Raw genomic sequence first — 20212 nt, 5'->3', positions numbered from 1 at the left:
ACAAAATTCTTAACTAAAAGCAGTTAAATTCTACTTTTTAACACATTTATGCAGTTTTTCTTTAACTGTATCTTTATGATAAACATTTTAGGTAGTGTTCTCTTGTGGTTAAAAGAAAAATAAATATTCACTTGTACTTAAATACTTCTTTATTATTCACAATAATCATTCTTTATCTGTTTCTTTTTGGGAATCTGATGAATCATTACCACTGCTGAAAATTTGTCTTCACTTTAAAGACTATATTAACTAAATAAATGAGTTATTATCGAATTTATTGTTTTATATATGCAATATTTTGCAGGAGAAAGATGGAGATATCACAGAAGACTGCGGAGGAAGAAGAACGCCATCGCAAAGAGATGGAGAGGTAACACAAAACACATGTATAATGATGCCAAGCAAAAATTTCTTCAAAGAAAGCAGACCTTAGATGTCAGAGTAGAGCAAAATCAATGTTGATGAAAGCAATATAATGAGAGATGGAAGTACATTCGGTTCCGTATGTCCTAAGTGACTTCTAATTTTCACAACCAATGTTTTTTTTGTCCAGTAAAATGTGTTCAAATTATATATGTGATCATGAATTTGAAAAATAAAGAAATATGACAAACAAAATGTAATGTTTAGTGCAAAGGGGTCAACTTCTTGACATTTGTGTTGATTGTGTTGATGTTCCTAACAAATATATATCAACTCAGAAATGATTTAGCAGGCTTGTCTGAATAGATGCCCATTTAATATTTGTGTCGTGTGTGTGACAGAATTGAAGCATCGGAAAGTAAGCACCACAAAGAGTGGGAAGAAGATTGGGGCTCCAAAGAAAAATCCAAATCTCATTCCCCCTCCCCTTCTTCCTCGCCCCAACCACCCACACGCCGCACACCTTCACCCAAACCCAAAACCTCCAGTAAGTTGACAGCACTATAAAACTTCTCTAGTGCATGAACTTGGAATTCCCTCAGTAAAACTACGCTATTCTCTTAATAATAAACAAGTGAGTTAGCAAACGGTACACATAATGCACCATTACTCCTTCCTCCTCTGCATGAACGGATGTGCATTTATGTTGGATGCATCATCTCTCTTTGTGTGCTCTTTGTCTTTCCGTCTATTTGCCTTTCTGTTGTGCCGTGTCTGTCACTTCCTGGTTCCATCAGCTGCTGATTCCTATGAAGAAGAGAGCGGAGAAGTAAGTGAAGTATTCATATGGCATTCTTTGACAAACTCCCCCTTTTTTAAGACACTTCAACTGCACGTAGACTATACTCGTCTTGTTTGGTTGGATCTCTTGGTAGCTTTTGGATGAAGTGAGTTTTTGCATGACACTAATGTATCATTCTTGCTATCTTAGCGTTCGGTTGGTTTTACCGTTACGAAGGAAAGTTGCCTACACTCAAAAAGGTACATTGTGTGCTGCAAGCTTGTTGTCCTAGAACTATGGAATGTGTTGTTCATCTTGGAGATATGCATGATAGTTTGGTTGGCATTGGTGAAAAGTCCACCAGCTGTTCTCAAATCACTTTGGATATTTAGAAAGGAAAAGAGACCAAAAAGAAGAAGAAGATGTCCAAGACTGACACTCTTCCAGCCGAGAAAAAGAACAAGAAAGAGATGGAGTTTGAGCTGAAACTTGCCAAGGAGAAGGAAGAGGTTCTTGAGCGAGAGAAGCAGATGAAAATAAGCAGACTTCTGCAAGAGGTATCAGAGTTAGTCTAGTGAGGTTACAGTAGGGTTTGCTGACTTTAAAGGAGAACTCCGGCGCAAAATGAACCTTTGGTCTAAAAAAACATCGGTACCTAGTCCACCGTTCTCTGAGATTTGTTTTCATGATAATCGAATGTAAAGAGTTTTATCTCTAAAAACTGTTTAGCGTATAATGCTAGTATATGGGGGCATTTACTAAGTAAAAAGAAATCGCTAGTTTATACCACTAACAAGACTCAAAATAGCCCCACACTAACACAGTAACATAATGAGGGTCCATACATGCAAAACGAAGCATTGAGAACTTTAGAAGTGTACAGACCGTTTAATTAGAAGATACTTTAAAAGACAGTTCACTTCGCGTATACAGGCAGCAGCCATCTTGGAAAACAGTCACGACAAGTCGAACCACGAACGACGTGCTGAGTGATCTGAACTGTATGAAGTTCAGCGAACTTCTGATCTGTATGAACGGCGTTCGTGGTTCGACTTATCGAGTCTGTTTTCCAAGATGGCTCCTGCCTGTATACATGAAGTGAGCTGTCTTCATAAAGTATCTTCTTATCAAACGGTCTGTACACTTACAAAGTTCTCAATGCTTCGTTTTGCATGTATGGACCCTCATTATGTTACTGTGTTAGTGTGGGGCTATTTTGAGCCTTGTTAGTGGTATAAACTAGCGATTTCTTTTTTACTTAGTAAATGCCCCCATTACTAGCGTTATACGCTAAACAGTTTTTAGAGATTAAACTCTTTAGATTCGATTATCATGAAAACAAATTTCAGAGAACGGTTTACTAGGTACCAATGTTTTATTAGACCAAAGGTTCATTTTGCGCCGGAGTTCTCCTTTAATTGTTGTCCCAATATAATGTGTGTAAATGATTCTGTCTTCCTGGCCATTGGCCCTCTGACTGTCATTGATTGGTCAAATGTACCCATTTGAACAGAGACTAAGTTAAATTTAGCACTATTGTACCTTTGCCAATGGCAGTCCACCATATTCTCATTAGTTTATCAAAGTCTCCATCTTTGGGTGTGGCTTTACCAATTCAACTAGGTGTCAGAAACTGAGAGGGAAGATCTGGAAGAGTCGGAAAAGGTGCAGCATTGGGTGGAAAGGCTCTGTCAAACCCGACTAGAGCAAATCTCCTCAGTTGAAAATGAGTCCCCAGAGGTAAAGTCCTGTTTCACTCAAGTATCCTAATGTGTGTTAAGTCTTCTAGTCCATAGTTTGTTAGTTCAGAGTTCTAAGCAATTAAAGTGTACCTCTAGATGTCTCCAACCCGTTCTCCTGCCTCGACTGGTCCCACCAGGCGAAGGTTCCCAGGAGGCTTGACATTGGCCACTACTGACCTTGATGACATAAACTTAGATGATGTGGACCAAAGTCTAAGGCAGCCTTTGAAAAGACTAGCCCCAACTCCCCCAACATCCAACCAAGCTCCACCTCCCTTACCACGCCCTCCACCCTCACCCCGACTTTACCAGACATCCAACTATCGCCCTCCATCTCCAAGAACACAGCACCAAATGCAACCAAGTTCCAGACCATCCCCTCAACGCCCACCTTCCCCACCAGCCACTTGGGTACCCTCTTCCTCAATGGGTCAAAGTCGGCAACCCCCTCCTTCCCCACTGTTCTCTTCAAGGGGTATGTCCTCATCTCAGCCACCTCCCTCTCCCCCACCACCTCCTCCCCCTCCCCCTCCGCCTCCTCCTCCGCCACCCCCTCCACCCATGCACATGGAAGACAAGTACCATGCAGGGTCATCCAACTATCCTCGCTCCCCAAGCTTATCCGAACAAGGGAGCAGGTTTGGGGACAATGGTTACCGACAGAGAGGGGGCTTCTACTCCAACATCCCCGGTGATCTCTCACGCCCACCCAGCCCGAAGTTTGACCGCAACTTGACGGTTAGCATAGTTAACATTTTTAGCAGTGTGAGAATTGATAATGTATGGCATATAGGAGTGGGAATTTTTAATCGCATCGCAATTCATTCCAATTTGATTCCAAATTGATTCCATGATGCATAGTATTACTATCTTCACTGAAGTCTGTAACTGAGCAAAAACCCATAGAGAAGTAAACCTGGTGTAATGAAAGCTGTGACAGCAGTGGTAATTCTGTTTGATTTTCCAATCGTTTTAGAAATTAAGATGTTGCTGGCAGCAAGCTGTACATGCTTATAGGTGACGTTGTACAGTCACCCTAAAGAATTTAGACTTAAGGCCATTGCACACCGAGCACGAAATATTCGTATGCGTATTTTCGTGTTCGTCAGCTTAAAAATTCGTCACGCATAGAAACCTTGCACACCGAGTCCGTTGCGTATTTCTTAAACCTTTGCGGGAAAAAACGCAAAAATACCAAATGGATTCGTCAAGCAGTGAGGATGATTTTTGCCCTCTCTCTTATTGAAAAGGGAAGAAGGAGAAAATATTGCGTCCATCCAATCCTGAAATTGCGCCGAGAGGAAGGAGAGTTCCTTATCAGAGTTGCGAATTTATCCTGAGCGATTCAAAATTTACCTCAGAATGTCAGTGGGACAGTTTGATGCTTTGCTAGCGATTCTGGAGCCACATATTAAAAACAAGACCACCAATTTCCGTGAACCAATCGATTCTGAACGGAGACTGATAGTGTGTCTGAAATGGACCAGGTATGGACACACACACGGACGTACAAACACACACCCGCGCGCGGCCCGGTGGAAGCGCTGGGCAGACAGAACAGCTAGGCTGTTATTGTGTATATTGTGCCCAAATAATACATTAGTTATCGAATAGGCTGCTCAATCACACCTTATTCGATCCTAAATTTCAATCTGATTTAAAGGGGAGGTTTATTAATTTCATAATCGAATATAGAGAAGAGAAGAGAACATAAACACTTGATCGAATTGAAAACCGAAACTGAAAGCACGGCGCACATGTGCAATGATTTGAGGACGAGCTCCCCCCGGCCCTGAATTGTCAAAAGACCTCTCAAAATGCTGGCTCTGGATGCGAAAAACGCAGAAAATCGAACCCGATCCGATTAATTTTATGACGGACGAAAGTTTCGGAGGCGGTGTGCAAGCGTGACTGACATAACGTGAGGTCGAATTTTTTTTTTAACGTGCGAAAATTTCGGATGCGAATTTCGGACTCGGTGTGCAATGGCCTTTAGACTTAAATTTAAATTTAGAATTAGAGCCCGACCGATAAAGGATTTTGAAGGCCGATACAAATATTTTTGGGTTTTAAAATCCGATATACCGATATATCGGCCGATTATTATTTTTTTTGTATTAAAAATTGTTGGATTTCACACACGTGTAAAAGAAAAGCTAACTTTTCTGCACAAGATACGTTTGATACTTTTTCTCTATGTCTAAATGTTCACTCCTGGCAGGTCTTACTTACATTTTACAATGCAGGGACTGTAACTACAGATATGCTAGTTAAAAATACAGTAATCATTACTTTATTTAGGCAGTGGTTTAATGGCTTAATTGTGGTTTCCAAGCTTCCAATGTTAACGTTAGCGGTCTTCCACTGATGATAGTGGCATTAGCTAGCTTTGTGGTTAGATAGTCTATGATGAGCCATAATTTAGCAATAGATAACGTCATACTGCAAATTGTAAAACATACATTTTCAATATAACAGGCCAAGGAGAGATGATTGAAGCGTGTTTCGTCCATTTTTATTTTTTTATTTTCATAGTTTTTAAATATTCATTTATCGGTCACAGATATTTTAGAAAATGCCTAATATCAGCCGATAATATCGGCCGGCCGATATATTGATCTGGCTCTGTTTAGAATCCAAATTTATTGATTTTTATTTTTTATTAATTGATTTTTTTACCCTCCAATTATGTCATACATGCATGCCCTTGAGTTTGTTGTTTTGCAGATGTGAATACCCACTTTTAATTTCTTATTAAAGATGTTTGTTAGGATGCATATCATCATTTGGGGTGAAAAGCATGTTGTTTGGTTTGACGACTTTGCAGTATGTGTGATTTCTATTTTTTTTGGACTGTTGAAAACCTTATCCTTGTGGTCCAGGTGATGAGAAACACATCTCATGCTAGCAGGATATCCACCTCTAATAATCCACTGGTGAGTCCTTAGTTTGTAAATGAAACATGCTGCACTGGGCCTTCCGCACCATTTTTAGCACATATCAGACTTACCACCCTTGTCCAACAAATCTAATGTAAGCTAAAAGCAAACCAGCTTCTCTTTTTCAACAGTTCTTTGTGCTTAGATGTTTCAATAGATTACTCTGTTTTCCTGCTCTTAATATTTCAACACCATTTCGAAACAAATATAGTTGCCTCATTTTTTGAAACTGTAACTCTTTGCACTGTATTATAAATATGCACACCTCTTTTTTTATTTGTAAAGTAACATTTAAAAAGTCATTTCCCAAAAACATAATTATTAATAAAAAAACAAAGTCTATATATGTCCTTAATGAAACGTTCTTACAATATTTTGTGTTTTGTGCTTAAAGGAGTAGTTCACTTTTAAAAAATCTTTTGCTGATAATTTACTCACCCCCATGTCATTCAAGATGTCCATGTCTTTCTTTCTTCAGTTGAAAAGAAATTAAGATTTTTGATGAAAACATTCCAGGATTTTCTAGGTCCAAAAGACAGTTTCAGTGCAAACTGTTGAAAGGGCTTTAAACGATTCCAGACGATGAATAAGGGTCTTATCAAGTGAAACGATCGCTCATTTAAAAAAAAATTAATAAAACAGTTTAAGTTTTATAAGCTCAAATGGTCGCCACTCTGTTCTGTGATACGCGTTCGTTCCTGTTCGAACTCGTTCATCAAAATGAACGAATCATTTTTCATGTCATTTGGTTCATTCAACAAACAAAAGGAAGGAATTGACTCGGGGAAAAAGATTTGTTTATAGCTTATATAGTGTTTAAAGCCCTTTGAACAGTTTGCAGTTTGCACTGAAACTGTCTTTTGGACCTTGAACCGTTTGGTTCCCATTGAAGTCCATTATATGGAGAAAAATCCTGGAATGTTTTCATCAAAAGCCTTAATTTCTTTTTGACTGAAGAAAGAAAGACATATTGGATGACATGGGGGTGTGTAAATTATCAGCAAAAGTTTTTTTTAAAAGTGAACTACTCCTTTAACTCTTAAAGATATATCACGCCCTGACCTTAAGTTTGTGTCCCTCACTGCTAACCTCTGCATAGCAAATAGCCCCCAGCCCCCCAACCCAGCGGAGACAGATGAACCCTGTCATGTCCAAACCTGTCATGCTACCAAGTCAGACCTCACACAGACCCACGCTCCGCTCGGAGACTATGGTAAGACAGGGAGAACCCGTGTGTGTACGTGCGATGATGATGATGAGGAGGATGGTGATGCAGGCCTAAGCTACTGGATCTTTATGTCTTTGACTCATTGGTTTGATTGTTGCACCAATTGCTATTTGACTCTGATTATAATTTGAGTTTTTCAAACTCGAGGAGGACCAGGTTTTACTGATTGCACTGATTAAGAAGGCAGAAAGAGAAGGACAGAAGTGGAGAGGTTAAAAGAGAAATGCTTCTTCCATTTCCATGCATAATCAGATATGGATATGACAAACCTAGACATGCTGTCCTCCATCAGACTCTCAGTCCTGTTTTATCAGATCACAAAGGAACTTAATCACTTTGCCCTGTTCTTGTGCCTCCTTATTTAAGTGAATGGGTGCTTGCCAATTCTGTGGTTATTTTAGGAGGGTAGCAAGAAGGTCAAGAGAGGACAAAACCTTGCTGTCTTGAGGTAGTGTTCAGTCTTTCTTTATTATTGTTTAGGTGTTTGCTATAATGCATACGCCTAATTGTCTATTTTGTTCCCTCGTATCTAAAAAATCAGGTGTAATTTCTCTTTAATGATCCAGTACCTTGTAGCATCACCATCACTGCTGTTCTGAACATAATGGATTCTCAGTTCAGTCACACAGTCAGTGTCGTTGTAAATCTCACAGATGCCAAGTTAATAGGTCTATTCGCCATGCTGAGGTGAACATTATGTGGCACGTAATGAGATGGTGCAAGCATTTAATGTGTGTTATTTTGAGGTGTTTTTAAGAGTCAGTCACAATTATGTTTGTTTCAGCCCCCAGAGATGCTCAAACGGATGGTCACGTACAACATGTCCTTTAAATCCAGCAAAAAAACACAAGTAACTGTCATCATTACTTTGCGTTACCCCCCCCCCCCCCTTCTCTCTCTCTCTTTCTCTCTCTCTCTCTCTGAGAACACCCTGGCCCTTGAGTGAAGTGTCTGCTGTCTGTGTGCATACATCTGCATGTGAAGTATACTACATTTCTAACAAAACCCAGATACAGTGAGGAAAATAAGTATTTGAACACCCTACTATTTTGCAAGTTCTCCCACTTAGAAATCATGGAGGGGTCTGAAATTGTCATCGTAGGGGCATGTCCACTATTAAAGACATAAAAAAAATAAAAAATCTAGACATCACAATGAATGATTTTTTAAAGGGTTAGTTCACCCAAAAATGAAAATTAAGTCATTAATTACTCACCCCCATGCTGTTCCAACCCCGTAAGACCTTCGTTCATCTTCGGAACACAAATAAAGATATTTTTGATTGAATCTGAGAGCTGGATCAGTCCTACATAGACTGCCTAAGGGACTGGCTCTTGACGGCCCATAAAGTCATTAAAGAAAAGGTTTAAATATTCCATGTGCCTACAGCGGCTCATTTATAAGTTTATCAAGCGACGAGACTACTTTTTGTGCGAAAAAAACATAAATAACGACTTTATTCGACTATTCCATTACTTCCTTATGGGCGCATGCGCGAGAACTGAGACGAGGACGTTCTCATTCGTCTACTTCTTGTTACCGGCTGCTCACCGCTTAGGAGTTTTACCGCCACCTACCGTATAAGATGATGATCCATATATAAGGCGCTCCGGATTATAAGGAACACTGTCGTTTTTTGAGAAGATTAAAGGCTTTTAAGTGCACCTTATAGTGCGGAAAATACGCTAATTGAAAAGCGTATGTACAGCGCGCGTCTTCCTCTGCTTGTAAACAGAAAGTTTTGCGCTTCCAGCTATATCAGCACATCATCTTATACGGTAGGTGGCGGTAAAACTCCTAAGCGGTGAGCAGCCGGTAACAAGTCGAATGAGAACGTCCTCGTCTCAGTTCTCGCGCATGCGCCCATTAAGGAAGTAATAGAATAGTCGAATAAAGTCGTTATTTATGTTTTTTTTCCGCACAAAAAGTATTCTCGTCGCTTGATAAACTTATAATTGAGCCGCTGTAGACACATGGAATATTTAAACCTTTTCTTTAATGACTTTATGAGCCGTCAAGATCCAGTCCCTTAGGCATCCTATGTAGGACTGATCCAGCTCTCAGATTCAATCAAAAATATCTTTATTTGTGTTCCGAAGATGAACGAAGGTCTTACGGGGTTGGAACAGCATGGGGGTGAGTAATTAATGACTTAATTTTCATTTTTGGGTGAACTAACCCTTTAACTATTTATTTGTATGAGACAGCTGCAAATAAGTATTTGAACACCTGAGAAAATCAATGTTTATATTTGGTACCCCTTTGTTTGCAATTACAGAGGCAAAACATTTCCTGTAGTTTTTCTCCAGGTTTGCACACACTGCAGGAGGGATTTTGGCCCACTCCTCCACACAGATCTTCTCTAGATCAGTCAGGTTTCTGAGAAACACAGAGCTTGAGCTCCCTCTAAAGATTCTCTATTGGGTTTAGGTCTGGAGACTGGCTAGGCCACGGCAGAACCTTGATATGCTTCTTACAGAGCCACTCGTTGGTTATCCTAGCCGTGTGCTTCGGGTCATTGTCATGTTGGAAGACCCAGCCTCGACCCATCTTCAATGCTCTAATGGTGTGGTCACACCGAACGTGAATTTAATTGTTTGCGCGAGTAGATTACATACAAAGTCAATGCAAAAACAATAGAAACCATTACAGAAATGGTAATGGTTTCCACTACAAAACCATTACAAACCATCAGCCGTTAACCATTAAAACCATTACAAAATGGTGTCCATTACGTAGTGTGTTTTGGGCCATATTCTATTAGGTTTGTATTGGTTTGTATAGGTTTCCATTACACATTTGTATTGGTAATGATATATTTAATGGTTTCCTTTAGACTTTGTATTGGTTCTGATTTGTAATGGTTTCCATTACAAACATGTATTGGTCATGATTTGAACATATTTAATGGTTTCCATTACAAATTTGTATTGGTCATGATTTGAACTTATTTAATGGTTTCCATTACAAATTTGTATTGGTCATGATTTGAACTTATTTAATGGTTTCCATTACAAATTTGTATTGGTCATGATTTGAATATATTTAATGGTTAGGACAACCTATGTGTGTGGGTCAGGGTTTGACCTGATCACTCCCGACAAAAGCTGTTAAACCTGAAATCACATGAGACCAATGTTTTGACCAATGGCCATGACCAGTTTTTAAAAACTGTATCTAGCCTATTAATCATGTGTAGCCTACATTTAATCATTATTATCAAACCAAAAGAAACACAAAATTTATTGGAGTCCTAATGGTTCATAATGGTGTCCAGTAGATACCAACATGTAACCTATAATTTTCAAAGGTGTTCTATTGGTCCTTAATGGTATCCAATAGAAAACATATACCACCAATAGAAGAAAGCAAATTACCAATAGAGACTTACTAGGACCATCACAGTTTCAATTAAAACCAATACAGAGAAAAAGACAAAACATGCCACCAATAGAAGAAAGCAAATTACCCATAGAGACCTACTAGGACTATTACAGTTTCCATTAAAACCAATACATTTCCCTTTATAACCATTAAAACCGTTAGAAATTCTGTAATGGTTTCTATTGTTTTTTTTCAGCAGGGGAATAGACGCATCATTCGTGCCGCGCGTTGCGAATGACGCGAATTGGGCGACGCGTTTTGCCGCGAACGTCTTACGCCCAATTTCAAAAATTTGAACTCGAGCGGAAGATTCGCATGACGCTTTGTTGCGCCAGCCAATCAACGAAGAGCGAATCGATACGTCCGGTCTATCACTGCTGTCGAAAACGGAGGAGATTCTGATTGTTGCCGTCTCTGAAATATATGATACTTTGGCATGTTTTTCATACATTTATTGTAATTAAATCACAGCAAAAACGATATATGCTGTAGATTTATTGGTGTTCACGTTATTTTATGAAACTGGTGTCCATCCTCTGGTGCTGTGAACCTAGACACGTCGGCGTTTGGCTTTCCTCCGTATTTGGGACTTCCACAACAAGTACAGAGCATCAATACCTTTTATTTCAGACATGACGGAAACGTGTGCCAGAAAGAAATTGTGTGTTGTTGTTTTTTTTTTATTCGCGAGTGACGCGGATGCGCGAATGGGTTCAAAATGTTCAAGCGTCAAATGTATTTGGTGTGAACACACCATAACTGAGGAAAGGAGATTATTCCCCAAAATCTCCCAATACATGGACCCGGTCATCCTCTCCTTAATACAGTGCAGTCGCCCTGTCCCATGTGCAGAAAAACACCCCTTCACAGTAGGGATGGTGTTCTTAGGATGGTACTCATCATTTTTCTTTCTGCAAACACGGTTAGTGGAATTATGACCAAAAAGTTCTATTTTGGTCTCATCTGACCACATGACTTTCTTCCATGACTCCTCTGGATCATCCAAATGGTCATTGACAAACTTAAGACAGGCCTTGACACGTGCTGGTTTAAGCAGGGGAACCTTTCGTGCCATGCATGATTTCGAACCATGACGTCTTACTGTATTATTAACAGTAACCTTGGAAATGGCGGTCCCAGCTCTTTTCAGGTCATTGACCAGCTCCTCCCATGTAGTTCTGGGCTGATTTGTCACCTTTCTTAGGATCATTGATACCCCACGAGGTGATATCTTACATGGAGCCCCAGTCCGAGGGAGATTGACAGTCATGTTTAGCTTCTTCCATTTTCTAATGATTGCTCCAACAGTGGACATTTTTTCACCAAGCTGCTTGGCAATTTCCCCGTAGCCCCTTGTAGCCTTGTGGAGGTGAACAATTTTTTCTCTAGTGTCTTTGGACAGCTCTTTGGTCTTGGCCATGTTAGTAGTTGGATTCTTACTGATTATATGGGATGGACAGGTGTCTTTGTGCAGACAACCTCAAACAGGAGCATCTAATTTAGGATAATAAATGGAGTGGAGGTGGACATTTTAAAGGTTTTTGAGGGTCAGAATTCTAGCTGATAGATTGGTGTTCAAATACTTATTTGCAGCTGTATCATACAAATAAATAGTTAAAATATATTGTGATTTTTTTTAGATTATGTCTCTCACAGTGGACATGCACCTACGATGACCATTTCAAACCCCTCCAGGATTTCTAAGTGGGAGAACTTGCAAAATAGCAGGGCGTTCAAATATTTATTTTTCCCATTGTAGCATGAAACCATTGAAACAATGTTGAGTCAGTGTTGATGTGTCAATGCTGATTACATTGAAATTTCGTTAAGTGATGTTGCTTTAGCATCACTCTTGCACCCTCAGTTAATATTGAAATAATGTTCTGATTTCAACCACAAATCAATGGTATTAATATTGAATTAACATTACAAAGTGATATTTAATCAACATCACTTTTGCACCCTCAGTTAATGTTGAAACTATGTTGAACAAAAAGGTAATGCAATTGAATCAACATTACACTATGATTGATTCTACATCACTGATGCTGAATCAATTATTGAAATTAACAAAAATAATAAATGGTAATAGTTGAATCAACGTTACACTATGATGTTGAGTCTACATCACTGCTGTTGAATCAGCTCTTAAATTAACAAGAATAATCTTTGGTAATATGGTTTGATCAATGTTACAATGTGATGTTGATTCTAAATACATTTAGTAGAAACACTGAACATTGAACATTCAACTGAAAAGGAATATCAAACAATATTGACATCTGATGTACCAAGTTAATGTTGAAACATTAACATTTCAAAAACACTAAAGTGGTGTGTCAACAAATTCCTGACCATTTCAAAATTTGGCAAAAACCTTTTAAAATATAAACGTAACCTTTCCAGCAGTTGAGTCAATTTATTTTATTCAATCAATGACAAAAAATATATTAAAAGATTATTATTTAAAAAAGAAAGGGGGTAGAAATAGGACAAAAGCACTTCAGCCTTGGTCCAGGTGGTCCAACGGTTCAGGTTTTTAAAAATCTGTCTTGCATCAGATACACTTCTGCCTCTTTTCCTTTGTGTTCTCTGAAATCTGAAAGAGAAAGCATGATGTTACTCAAGAACGAGTCAATTCAGTTGTCATACAGTCACATTGAAGAATGCTAATATACTAAACACAATACGATTCACTTTTTTTTAAGTTGCTGAGCACAAAGTATTCTAACTATGATTATAGTATTGTTCAATTCTGTTTATTTAATTTATTTTTCTAAAATCTATTAATGCTTCAATATCAAAAGAAAGCACTGGCAGGGGTGTCCGATTTTGGCTACGTCCACATTAATCCGGATACATTTGAAAACAGTGTTTGTGTTCAAAAACGTTCTCCGTCCACACTAGCGTTTTCAGCCGTTTTCCGATGTTTCAGTGTGAGAAACTTCTAAATTCACCTTACTGCGCATGTGTGAAAACTCACTGAGACGAAACAGATAGAAAAATAAATAAAGTTACCGCGCAAAAAAGTGTAGATGTTATGCTCTCTACTGCATTCCTTGAGGTTAAACATGCATGTTATGAATATCTCTTAAAATACTCAAGGACGTCAGAAGTATGATTGCAATATCACACTTTTTTTCAATTAAGACATTACATTTTCACCTTTCCATGACACTGAACTGCTGGATTAACTCAAATATCTTGAGTAAAATTCTTTTAATATAAGAATTCTGGGTAACACTTTACAATACGGGTGCACCATTATGCATTAATTCACGCTTAACTAATGCACAGATAATCATGAGTTAATGTATAACTCATGAAGAACTAAACCATTAATTAATGATTATTGCATCAGCAAGTAATAAAGAGTCAATACGATTAATAGATTAAGTAATACATGAATTGCTATTAATTCAATGTGTCATTGTGTATTAATACGTAATAATAACATATTTTATTAACTAATAGTGTAAATTAATGTGTTAATTATCACAATTAGTCAAAGCTATGCACTTCCACTTCCAGTTGTCTGCTTTAATTAATCATTAGCTAATGATTTGCAAAGGTATCATTATGTTATGACTTTACTTGTTGGGGCACATCATTATTAACTATTCATTTATAGTAATTGTAGTAATCTGCACACGAATTTGCACTAACAATGAAGTAATTAATAATGTATTAATGCATATTAGTGTACCTGTCATATTATCTGGAAGTTGAAATACAAGGCTTTGGCTCATTCTGGTAATTAACATATCAATAATTAACACTATTAGTTAAAAAAATTAGTTATTATGGAATTAATCCACAACTACATATTTAATTAATAACAATTAATGTATGAACTAATACATTAACCCTACAGACTCTTAATTAGTTCCTAATATGGTAATCATTAATGGATAGCTTAGATAATCATTAGTTACACATTAATTAAGTATTATCTGTGCATTTTATTAGTGCCCCCGTATTAAAGTGTTACCGAATTCTGCTACAGTCACACCCATATATTTCCATGCAATCATACCTCCATCTTGTTTGCTGTGAAAGCAGCCTCTGAGTGGACCTCATTTGCAATATCAAACTGAAGTTTATATAATATTAGAGTGAATATGCAATGAATGGCATCTCTGTGCGTTTTCCTTTTTTATGAGGAAGAGCATCAACAGAGGTCTGTTTCCATTTTGTTGGTTCAGTTTTAAGTGTGTTGTGGTTGTCAGAGACCCTTTTTATTGTGACTATCTTTGCAGATGATTGTCTATTGACACTATCCAACTAGAAAGCTACCAATGGATCCAACAAAACAAATGCATCCTTTCTCAGTATTAATATATGTGCACCATGCAGTACGGTACTGTAGTATATTATGCAGTGTGTTCTACTGTTTAATCTATTATGTTATATCATGTTTGATTTGTTGACTTTTTATATTGTTTAGGTTTGTATTTAAAAGGAAAGTTAGTCAAATCGAACTTGTTCATGCATTAACTTTATGCATTAAAAGAAACACAATAAGCAAAGTAAGCAACATATTTTTGTTTAAATGTGCACTCAGCAAAATTTTGTTCACAATTATGATAATTGTCGATATGATAATTGTCGATATGCCGATATGATAATTGTCTTGGAATTTATACTGACACCTATAGGTGTGGATGTAGCATTGCACATAAGCGAATATTTTCGGTTACCAATTTCATCATATAAATACACATTCAGCCATGATTAAATTCACTCTGATAGGGACAATGTCCTGCAAAATGGAAGTTACAAAAATAAAGCGAGTAGCATTAAGGCCAATTTATACTTCTGCGTAGGGTGCGCGCAGTAGGTACGGCGTAGCATACGCACAGACGTGTCCCATACCGCGTACCCTTCCGCGTTGCCTGACGCGCACCTCTTCAAAAATGTAACTACACGTCGCGACAACGCGGACCGCAAGATCGGTGATTGGTCGGCTTGGTAGCATCGTATTTCCTCATACGCATTTCCGCACGTACCTTCTCACGCATTTCCACACGTACCATCTCCTCCGACGTCTTCTCTCATTTCTGCCTTTCAGTTTTAGTAATTTCACTAAAATGAACTGTTTTTCCACCCCAATAAGCTCCTACTCCAACATGATCCACTCTCTTTCAGTCGCTATTGCTTGTAGTAACCTAGCCGCGAGGAATCTAAACACAGTGGAACATTAAAACCCTCCGCCGCCTCCTAGCGTTTCGGAGCAGTACTGCAGAGCAACCAATACCTGAACGCAGAAGTATAAATGCTCACAACGGCGTCGCCTACGTGCGTAGCCAAGCCGTACACTACGGCGTACCCTCGACGCAGAAGTATAAATTGGCCTTTAAGCTGGTCATGTGATCTCAAAATATCGGCCACCATGAAGCAACTATGTAGTATTAAACAGATTTTTAGACTAATTATATGTACACTATTTTAAATATATTAAAATTATGCTATTAGCTTTTGTGTTTAAATGACTTTAAATGAAGAAATACAGAGTTCACTTTTTAAGATCAGATGCTTTCATAGATTGATTTAGTGGTCATGCCATGCCAAACTACTAAGCCACTGATCTGGAAGACTAAACACAACCTGCCATTGATTGGATTAGAGATGACAATTATCCAGATATATTGTGTTAATTTGTCTTTTATTGGAAATCAATGAGCACAAATTTGTTTTATCTTAAATTATGTCCTTAGAATGAACCCAACATTTTTACAGATTATACTATACTGTCAGTTTTTCCTATTTGTTTTGCAGGGATTTCAGAAATACGTGGATGATTTTGATCCATATTCCGTGGTACTGTAACCTTTACATTTACAGATCTATCTGTAATCCTTTTGCCATTTTTATATCTTATAACACAGAAATGCCACACTGCCTGAGCGTTTCTCTATGGAATATTACTTTTACCATCTGACCTCTAACTGTGTATGTTTTAACAGTTCACGGCTGACCAACTAGCTGGCAAAGATGTGCGACTTTTGAGAATTAAGAAGGTAATTAAGGGGGAAAAAACAGAAATGTGAGCAATGTCTGTAAAATGTGAACTAACTTTTTTATTTTTTATTCTACTCACATTCTTCAGGAAGGAAAGCTTGATCTGGCCATAGAGGGAGGAATCGACTCCCCATTGGGAAAGATTGTGGTGTCATCTATCTACGACGGAGGTGCAGCAGATAAACATGGTAAGTCACACAAAAATAACACATTTCCAATATATTATAGAGATTTGATGATCATGCAAAAGTCTAATTTATTTCTCAGTCATTTGTGATATGGATTATATTGACTTTAGTTTTGTTTCAAAATGACCTGCTTAGTGTTTTCAATATATTACTGTTCATTCTCTATGGTTTTGTTCATGTTATCTCAGGGGGGGTCGTGTCCGGTGATGAGATCATGGCTGTAAATGGAAAGATCCTCACTGATGTGACTCTAGCTGAAGGACAGACCTCAATGGCTCAGGCCTGGAACAGTGGAGGGGTATGGCCCTCATTACAAATAAAACAGCCAATCCCTTTAAATCAGTTCATCTGTGAACAGATTGTCCTGGGGTGAAGAAGACAATGGAGCTCATTGGAGCCAAATGGTTTGCATTCACGCATAAAACTTTTGCTGATGATTTACTCACCCCCATGTCATCCAAGATGTCCATGTCTTTCTTTCTTCAGTCGAAAAGAAATTAAGGTTTTTGATGAAAACATTCCAGGATTTTCTCCATATAATGGACTTCAATGGGAACCAAACGGTTCAAGGTCCAAATGAGAGTTTCAGTGCAGCTTCAAAGGGCTTTAAACGATTTCAGACGATGATCAATGAATGAGGTTCTTATCTAGCGAAATGATCGGTCATTTCAAAAATTAATAAAATATAAGCACAAATGTTCGCCACAGATGCGTATTCGTGACTCTCCTGTTCAAACTCGTTCATCAAAATGAGCGTATCTTTTTTTGAGTCATGACTCGAAGGGTCCTAGATAAGACCCTTATTCATCGTCTGGTGTTGTTTAAAGCACCTGCACTGAAACTCTCATTTGGACCTTGGACCATTTGGTTCCCATTGAAGTCCATTATATGGAGAAAATCCTGTAATGTTTTCATCAAAAACCTTAATTTCTTCTCGACTGAAGAAAGAAAGACGTGGACATCTTGGATGACATGGGGGTGAGTAAATTATCAGCAAAAGTTGAAAATGTAATTGCTAAAATTGTTTAGTGAGATTGGTTTGGATGAATATAGTGATTTATGTGTTTTACTGTCATCAACAAAACTTGTGAAATGAATAATTTCAGAGTACTATGATGTGAATTGCACAATGTGGAATCTCTAAGGTTTTTGACATCACATAATACTGCATTAACCAATTCTGCAGAATTACATAGATTTTCCTCAACAATTGTTTTAGAGATAGTAAGGTTGTAGCTAGGAATTATTTTTTTAGACATTACTACAGTAGTAGGTTAAAACAACAACCTATGCTATTGTAAAAGTTTTTTTGGTAACACTTTATAATAACTACACACTAATAATCGTTAGTTAAGCATGAGTAAAACATTAATTCACCATTCATAAAGCATTAATAGACATTAATAAGCAGTTCATAAATACAGCTATAAATGCTTTCTTCTTGATTTAAAAGCATATCTATAATTTGTTTAATAATTGTATTTTCATCCTTTATTAATGATCAATGTATCATTTCTAAATGAATAATTGCATTTTTTATGAACCAGTTATAAAGCATTTAGTAGTGGTCAGTTAACTAAGTTTGTGAGCTCATCTAAAGTGAGGACTAGTCATGCCTTGTAAAGCATTTTTAAAGGCTGTTAAATATTTCTATGTTCTGTATCACTGCGTTGTGTTTGTTACATTTTACTGTTTAGAAGATATACGAGTCTTTAAATCGCCTTTATAAATGCTTTACAAAGCATGAATAGTCCTCACTTTAGATTAGCTCACAAAAATAGTTAACTGACCACTACTAAATGCTTTAAAACTACCTGCATTTACTATATTTACTTACACTTTCTAAGTGATCTTATGAATGGCTGACAACTCTTAAACAACTGGTTTGTAAATAATGCTATACTTCATTTAGAAATTATTAATTGATCATTAACAAAGTATGAAAATACAATCATTAAACGCATTATAGATATGCTTATAAATCAAGAAAAAAGCATGTATAGCTATATTTATAAACTGCATATTAATGTCTATTAATGTTTTATAAATGATGAATTAACTGTTTACTCACGCTTAACTAATGATTAATAGTGTGCAGTTATTATAAAGTGTTACCGTTTTTTTTCTTTCTTTTTTTTCTGGGAGACGCAAATCACAAGAAAGTGCACATGGTCTGTTGCTGTAATTATTTGTTTCAGCAAACATCATTTAATATAGATGAAGCGTTGGAGGTGAAGCAGAATGTATCAATAAAATTGAGCCAATGTGCTTGTCAAACATCAAGACAGTGGGGATTTAAGTAGGCTAATGTTATTCACAGTTAACTCATTTCAGTAATGCAAATGAAACGTGTAGGAGGGAAACAATCTCTTTTATTGTGTATAAAATGTCTTTTATTGTGTGCTAGAATTTATCTTACTTCCATCCTTTTGTTCATGTGCATGTGCTTGGAAAGTGTTATACATTTTCTGTGTATTTGTGTGCAGGACTGGATTGACTTGGTCATTGCGGTATCTCCGCCGAAGGAATATGAAGATGAAGTGTACGTATAGTTGCATTCTTCCTCATAATACAATGACAGCTCCAGTGCCCTCTAAATTCAATTCACTCAATGTAGTATTGTGCTCTATGTGGTCTATTTTAATTGTACCCAATGAAAAAAGCAATCAGTTTGGTAAATGGCTCTCAGTGGTGAAGCTGTCATCTGCTGTATGTCTTCAGCCCTAAAGCAGCATCAGTCAGACCCACTGCAAAGAAAAAGGTTTTCCAAGGCAGTGCTCCTGTGTACAGACAGGGCTACGTCCTTCAGATGAGGACCCCCCATTCCCCAACCTGATCGGCCAATAGCCCAGTGGTAACACCCCCCCCCCCAAATTCCATGCATCATGTACATGTGACAATCTCTTTTCTTTGTCAATTAGGAAACTAAACCAAATGTTTTCATTTGGGGATTTGTTGTTAATTAGTCAATAATGCAATATACAATAGTTGTTAACTGTTGTTTACAAGGCTGTGCAGTTGTTCTGATTGATGTTGTTCAAAGGGACTGTTACATGTCATGACTCATGCATTGATTATTGCAACTTTGATCTGTCCTTTTGCTTCTGCTTGATACTATATATGCATGTGGATTATGAAAAGATACTGCCATTGGTTCACTAGGGGCAAACTAGGGAGTCAAAAATGTATGGATGGGTATAATATTTTGTTCTTGAAGGCTGTAAACCCTTCATAGATATCCGTCTGCCTCCCACTTTTAAAGAAATTTGGCTACAGCCATCAGTGCCACCACCCTGTGGGCCGTACGTTGCTATCCTTCATGTGGTAGAACCACGGGAGGGGCGCGACCTGGGAACGGGGACAGAATGAGAGTCAGAATGAAGAGAGAGAGGGGTTAATGAGGGGCTTCCCGACCCCGGGGCATGCAACCAGATGATCTTCAGCCAGCTTGCCGGATTCAGCGATGCTGGGCTGTTGCACTGGACCCAGTCGGCCCTTCCTCATGGCAGGCGAGCAACATCAAAAACACTTAAAAATAGTCTGTGCTGCATAAGTCTCTCTCTCCC

At 37.9% G+C, this 20212-nt stretch overlaps 1 protein-coding gene across 1 annotated transcript in view; it reads left to right on the top strand.

The window, feature by feature from the left end:
• The window catches only part of ush1c (Usher syndrome 1C), a 33101-nt gene extending 13598 nt beyond the window's left edge, over nt 1-19503 (top strand). Inside the window, exons 13-28 of the mRNA XM_089127757.1 lie at nt 305-370; nt 765-910; nt 1355-1404; nt 1537-1701; nt 2768-2884; nt 2983-3605; nt 4195; nt 5769-5822; nt 6925-7038; nt 7838-7903; nt 16216-16257; nt 16404-16457; nt 16547-16646; nt 16835-16944; nt 19133-19188; nt 19368-19503. Coding sequence (XP_088983883.1) covers nt 305-370; nt 765-910; nt 1355-1404; nt 1537-1701; nt 2768-2884; nt 2983-3605; nt 4195; nt 5769-5822; nt 6925-7038; nt 7838-7903; nt 16216-16257; nt 16404-16457; nt 16547-16646; nt 16835-16944; nt 19133-19188; nt 19368-19482 — 1879 coding nt within the window. The 3' untranslated portion in view covers nt 19483-19503. The remainder of the gene's footprint in view (nt 1-304; nt 371-764; nt 911-1354; nt 1405-1536; nt 1702-2767; nt 2885-2982; nt 3606-4194; nt 4196-5768; nt 5823-6924; nt 7039-7837; nt 7904-16215; nt 16258-16403; nt 16458-16546; nt 16647-16834; nt 16945-19132; nt 19189-19367) is intronic.
• The last annotated feature ends 709 nt before the right edge of the window (nt 19504-20212 follow it).

The sequence above is a fragment of the Pimephales promelas genome, chromosome 25, assembly GCF_988280905.1.
Source record: "Pimephales promelas chromosome 25, fPimPro1.hap1.1, whole genome shotgun sequence".
NCBI classification, from domain to species: domain Eukaryota; kingdom Metazoa; phylum Chordata; class Actinopteri; order Cypriniformes; family Leuciscidae; genus Pimephales; species Pimephales promelas.
Note: the sequence above shows the minus strand (reverse complement) of the source record. Positions and strands in the feature narration are given on the sequence as shown.